The following is a 6,152-nucleotide window of genomic DNA, read 5'->3' as shown; positions in this document are numbered from 1 at the left end:
TGGCAAGTGCGCGACAGCTTTCAGTCTCGACATCTCGCATGTATTTGTTGCATATTTACAGAACTTGACAGGTACATGCCGACGAAAAACGAGCAAAGCTCGCCTTCGCTGGTGACATAATTGCTATACAAGGCCAAAGAAGGATTGAGGTTGGAAAATACTGTGTCGCTCAACGAAAAACAAAATGTCAGAATTATGCTGGTACCTTGCCGTGGCATTCGCTTCAAACCATCGGCCTACTTCTTGTCGCAGATGGTGGCGTAGTCACCCTGGCACAGGGCGTAGTTGATAACGTGGTGGATGACGTTCTCCTCGAGGCTGCCGCGCAGCAGGTGGGCGCCGGGGCCGCGCGCGAAGATGCCGACGTCCTCACCGCCGTGCGTCTCCTTCGGCAGGTAGATGCCGGCCACCTGCTTGTAGTGCGGGTCGCGCCACTCGGCCTCCGGCGACATGTCGGCGAGGCGAGCCCGCTTGGCCTCAAACTCGTACCAGTCCTCGGAGCCACCCGGACCGTTGGCGTACTGCATGATGGGGTAGGGCAGCTTGGGCGGCGGGCCACCCTTCTGCATACCGCCGGCCAGGAACGAGGCAGGGCCGAACATGTCCAGGCCGCGCTCAGGGTAGCCGTTGATGCTGAAGGTGTGGGAGTGGTCGGAGGAGACCACAATCAGAGTGTCTGTCTCGTCGGTGTTGTCCATGACGTACTGGACGACCTCCTCCAGTTCCACGGTCTCGTCGATAGCTGTGTAGGCATTACCGTAGTGGTGGCCGTGATCGATCTTGGCGCCCTCCACGAAGAGAACGAAGCCGTTGGGTCCGCGCTTCAGGATCTCCAGGGCCTTCTTCACCATCTCGGTCAGGTTGACATCGTCGGCGGTCTGGAAGGCGCGGTACTGCATGTGGCTGCGGCTGAACAGACCCAGCACGTAGTCGGCAGAGGCGGCGTCGAAGCTGTTCAGCTCAGCCTTGGTGCTGATGTAGGCGTGGCTGCGTCCCAGAGACTCCTGCTTGTCCTTCCACTCCTGGATCAGGTCGCGGCCATCCAGGCGGGAGCCGCCCTCCACCTCCTTGGGCGTGAACTTGCCCCAGCCGCCGCCGAAGGCAACGTTGATGTCAATGCCCTCACGCTCGACGAACTGGGTAGACAGGTCCTTCATGACGTTCTTGCACGAGTCCTTGACGGGACCGGTCATCCACTCCATGGCGGCAAAGTCGGCGTCCGACTCCCAGGTGCGGTAGGCGGTGTGGCCGAAGGTGGCAGCGGGAGAGGCGTGCGTGATACGGGCGGTGGACACCAGACCGACCCACTTACCGGCCTCTACTCCGTAGCGGAGGATCGACTTAGGCGAGGACGCCTCATTGACGGCGTCGCAGTTCCAGATGAGAACGGAGCAGTCGACACCGACCGTGAGGAAGTTGCCCTTAGCACCGGTCAGATAGGCGGTGGCGGTCGAGGCGGAGTCGGCCGTCCAGCGATCACAGTTGTAGGTCTTGGACAGGCCCAGGTAGGGGAAGGTCTCCCAGGAGAGCATGGTGTGCTCGGGCACGTCGGCGCCATGCTGCAGACCCTTGCGCTTCCTGGCGGCGGCCAGCGTGGGGATGGACATGCCGTCGCCGATGAAGAGCACGGCGTTCCGGGCCTGGTGGTCGTACACGGGGTCGGCCAGCTTGGTCCGCAGGATGTCCTGGGCGATGTCCTTCCAGAACATCTGGTCCAACACCTGTCCGGAGCGGGAGAGCGTGGTGGCGCGGCTCGCACCCAGGCCGGCCTTCTCCTGCACCTCCTGGTATGTGGGCGCCCACATCTCGTGCATCTCCAGCTCGTCCTGGTCCTCGACGCGGGAGTCGAGCGGCACGGCCACGGCCAACGCCACCAGACAGGCGGCCACAAACAGCTTCATGGCGTCTCCGATGCTGGGTGACACGGTCTCACTGTACTCAGTGAGATTGTATCCCTACTCAGACCGCAGTCGGTTTTATACGAGGTGGCTATAACTGTGGGCACCTGTATGAGAGGAATTAATAGCACATGATTGCGTGGTGGTTCGATAGGTAATGATGATCGGTATGGATAGGCACTGAACACTTGACAAAGATGTGGTGCACCTGAGCTCACCGTAATCTATCGCCGTCCTGCAGTAATGGGCGTCTGTCTAACTACGAATACCTGTGTCACATGCTGGTGCTACTTGACGTCTGTTGGATGCAGTCTGTTGGAGCTGTGGAGTCAAATAATAGTATCAAGTTGACTGTTTATATGGAGTGCCAACAAAAATGTTCTTGTCCTGTGACATTCACTGCTGCGGAGCGAAAAAAAACAAACAGCTACCGAACTGCCAGTGTCCGACACTGAAGGCCTTCCAGTTGAAATGCCCTTTACTCCACTGGCCTGCCACGAGGTTGTGTGCGTGCCACCGCTACACTTCCCTTATCAGTTGTACACACTCGGAAACCCATTTTTGGGGGTATTTTCAGAAGTTTAATTCTCAATTCTTCAGTAAAGATTTACCATTCAAACCTATGTTCATGGTCGCGAAAGTGTTGTAAATGAAGCGCAGTGTGCCACCAAAAGTTATGTAGGTAGTAACACTGTGAAATACTCCTCCAAGCATACACCCGACATTGCGTCAGAGTCTTACCTACACTCGTACCAATATCCGTAATCTCCCCAGACTATACACAACGTAACTTCTACCCATTATGTATGGGTACCCATGGGCTAACCCAGTCAGCGAATTCCTGCACAAGATAGGCACAAGTCCTTCTGGAAAATGCGACGGAGTGTATGCGAGCAAATTTTGCAACTGAGCCGCTGGCCCGCGCGCCTTTCAGAAAGATAGCTGAAGCGCTTTGTTTGGTAGATCGCAGAAATCCTATCATCTTTGGGTAACAAGGGTACTCTTAAATGTGCTGTCATTTCGAAAACATCAGGAGTAATCACATAGTGCTCGTTTTAATGTTTAAAATGCTCGGTCCGCAATGCGGCCCGAAAGGAGTTGGAAAAGTTACAAGCCGTAGCAATTTGTTGTAGAGACGTACTCGTCCGTCATAAACAGGTCAGTTTTAACAGCTCATCGGGTAAACGGCTCGGTCGACGACTCATGTTTCTGCTATGTCGAAAAGTGTGCTGAAGTCATTGATGACAGCCTGCAGACGGCTTTTCAAAACTGATTCCATCAACAGCTCCAAAAGCTCATGCAGGGACTGCGAAGACCTTTCCGTTGAAAAGGTCATTAACGATTTTAAGTACCCCTGTTTTAATAACCATCAACGCAAATTATCATCATCTATGGTATAAAATCATCAAAAACATCATCTAGAGTACAAAACGACGGATCATTTCCAAAACCCAAAGTGTGTGCGCTTGGCCACGCGCTTACAAAACAATCTCAACCAAGAAGACATAGTGCAGTTTCAGCATTAGGCACAGGTGATTGGGAGAACAAAGTTACACGCATTTGCTAGTGTCCTCACTCGAACTCTAAGTCGCCTTAAAATGCCAAATACAATGCTGGCTGCCTCATAACAGGATCTGACGTCAGCTTATGTTACAAACATCACGTTGTCGTGTACATTACACAAAAATCAACACACGGGAAACATATAATAACGGTGTGGCTTCCATTCAGTAGTCAGCTCAATACCACCACAGCGCGGTTTCGGGACACTTGAGCTCATGCGACCACGTGGCTGATTGTCCCCACTTGTGCGGTCAGCCGATGCCGGTATAAAAGCTGGGTTCAGCTAGCCTACAGCATCGTCTGAGAGACAGACGACCAACACCTCACGATGAAGCTGCTCGTGGCCGCCGGTCTGCTGGCCCTCGTGGCCTCCGTGCCCCTCGACTCCACGGTCGAGGACCAGGACGAGCTGGAGATGCACGAGATGTGGGCGCCCACCTACCAGGAAGTCCAGGCCAAGATGGGACTGGGAAGCAGCGCGTCGCTCTCCCGTTCCGGTCAGGTGCTGGATTCGGTCTTCTGGAAGACCATGGCCCAGGAAATCATCCAGAACAAGCTAAGCGACAAGGTGTACCACAAGCAGGCCAAGAACGCCATCCTGTTCATCGGTGACGGCATGTCCATCCATACGCTTGCCGCCGCCCGCAAGCAGAAGGGTCTGCTGCACGGTGCCGACGTACCCGAGCACACCATGCTCTCCTGGGAGATGTTCCCCTACACTGGTCTCTCGAAGACCTACAACTGCGACCGCTGGACGGCCGACTCCGCCTCGACCGCCACCGCCTATCTGACCGGTGCCAAGGGCAACTTCCTCACGGTTGGTGTCGATTGCTCCGTTCTCATCTGGAACTGCGACGCCGTCAACGAGTCGTCCTCGCCCAAGTCGATCCTCCGCTACGGAGTTGAGGCCGGTAAGTGGGTCGGTCTGGTGTCCACCGCCCGTATCACGCACGCCTCTCCCGCTGCCACCTTCGGCCACACCGCCTACCGCACCTGGGAGTCGGACGCCGACTTTGCCGCCATGGAGTGGATGACCGGTCCCGTCAAGGACTCGTGCAAGAACGTCATGAAGGACCTGTCTACCCAGTTCGTCGAGCGTGAGGGCATTGACATCAACGTTGCCTTCGGCGGCGGCTGGGGCAAGTTTACGCCCAAGGAGGTGGAGGGCGGCGCCCGCCTGGATGGCCGCGACCTGATCCAGGAGTGGAAGGACAAGCAGGAGTCTCTGGGACGCAGTCATGCCTACATCAGCACCAAGGCTGAGCTGAACAGCTTCGACGCCGCCTCTGCCGACTATGTACTGGGTCTGTTCAGCCGCAGCCACATGCAGTACCGCGCTTTCCAGACCGCCGACGATGTCAACCTGACCGAGATGGTGAAGAAGGCCCTGGAGATCCTGAAGCGCGGACCCAACGGCTTCGTTCTCTTCGTGGAGGGCGCCAAGATCGATCACGGCCACCACTACGGTAATGCCTACACAGCTATCGACGAGACCGTGGAACTGGAGGAGGTCGTCCAGTACGTCATGGACAACACCGACGAGACAGACACTCTGATTGTGGTCTCCTCCGACCACTCCCACACCTTCAGCATCAACGGCTACCCTGAGCGCGGCCTGGACATGTTCGGCCCTGCCTCGTTCCTGGCCGGCGGCATGCAGAAGGGTGGCCCGCCGCCCAAGCTGCCCTACTCGATCCTGCAATACGCCAACGGTCCGGGCGGCGCTCGGACCAAGGAAGAGCTGGACGCCAAGCGCTCCGGTCTCATGCAGACCGGTCCGGACGCCGAGTGGCGTGACCCGCACTACAAGCAGGTGGCCGGCATCTACCTGCCGAAGGAGACGCACGGTGGAGATGATGTCGGTATCTTCGCTCGCGGCCCGGGCGCCCACCTGCTGCGCGGCAGTGTGGAGGAGAACTACATCCACCACGTCATCAACTGGGCCCTCTGCCAGGGTGACTACCTCACCGTCTGCGACGAGTAGTCGTTGACAGCGACCTTAGCCAGATAGCCCAGTTTGTACCTCAGCCACTCTGTGAAGTTCCTGTATCTATGGTTATTGTGGCTTTTACCAAATCGTCACGGAAGTAAATAAATGTCCGACAGCAGCAGAGCAGATTTCATTGTTCTATCACCCAGTGCCAGTTAATTTTGTCTTTTACCCTGTGTGGTACCTTTTTTACCCTTTTTATCACCCTGTGTGGTAGTTTGAGACCTTGTTGAACGGCTTTTGAGAGAACATGGGCCTTGCTAGTTATGTCATTAATCTAGGCATGCATTGATTGGTGAGAAAGCTAGAGACTGCGGGACGACAGTGCGGTATTCTAGTCGAATTTGACGGAACACTTCTGAAGAAACCCCGAACGGAACTGCTCACAGCGAAAGAGTGAGGGGCAGTAACGTTGAAATGGGTAAGTCTAGCTTTCATACGCCTGACCCACGCAAAGTGGAAAAATATGACGCACTCTCGTTACTTATGATATCATGGCATTACTGCATGCCTCCTTTTCCCCTAGTGAAAATGTCGCCATTTTATATTCTTTAATGCTCAAAACATGATCTCAGTATACTTTTTGTCCACAGCACGCCTTGGGCTGCTTCCTGTACCTCGACTATCTTGATTGTGTGATCGTGGTGTCATAGTGGTCCACGCTTTCCGATGTAACACTCGAAGCCATGCATGTCGCTAAA

General features: G+C 55.4%; 2 protein-coding genes across 2 annotated transcripts; one reads left to right on the top strand and one right to left on the bottom strand.

The window, feature by feature from the left end:
• Positions 1-236: 236 nt before the first annotated feature.
• Positions 237-1,901, bottom strand: LOC119102925 (alkaline phosphatase-like). Its single transcript, XM_037226372.1, has one exon. It carries the CDS (start codon positions 1,899-1,901, stop codon positions 237-239), a length of 1,665 nt encoding a protein of 554 aa, XP_037082267.1.
• Positions 1,902-3,789: 1,888 nt separating this feature from the next.
• On the top strand, positions 3,790-5,445 carry LOC119102924 (alkaline phosphatase-like). The gene has a single exon (XM_037226371.1). It carries the CDS (start codon positions 3,790-3,792, stop codon positions 5,443-5,445), a length of 1,656 nt encoding a protein of 551 aa, XP_037082266.1.
• The last annotated feature ends 707 nt before the right edge of the window (positions 5,446-6,152 follow it).

The sequence above is a fragment of the Pollicipes pollicipes genome, unplaced genomic scaffold, assembly GCF_011947565.3.
Source record: "Pollicipes pollicipes isolate AB1234 unplaced genomic scaffold, Ppol_2.1 Scaffold_5724;HRSCAF=6776_pilon_pilon_pilon, whole genome shotgun sequence".
In the NCBI taxonomy this organism is placed as follows: Eukaryota; Metazoa; Arthropoda; class Thecostraca; order Pollicipedomorpha; family Pollicipedidae; genus Pollicipes; species Pollicipes pollicipes.
The sequence above is the reverse complement of the archived record's forward strand: the minus strand, read 5'-3'. Positions and strand labels throughout refer to the sequence as shown.

Bases quoted from the DNA above. Each gene is read 5' to 3' on its own strand.
- LOC119102924 (XM_037226371.1), top strand. From the start codon at position 3,790: ATGAAGCTGCTCGTGGCCGCCGGTCTGCTGGCCCTCGTGGCCTCCGTG.
- LOC119102925 (XM_037226372.1), bottom strand. From the start codon at position 1,901: ATGAAGCTGTTTGTGGCCGCCTGTCTGGTGGCGTTGGCCGTGGCCGTG.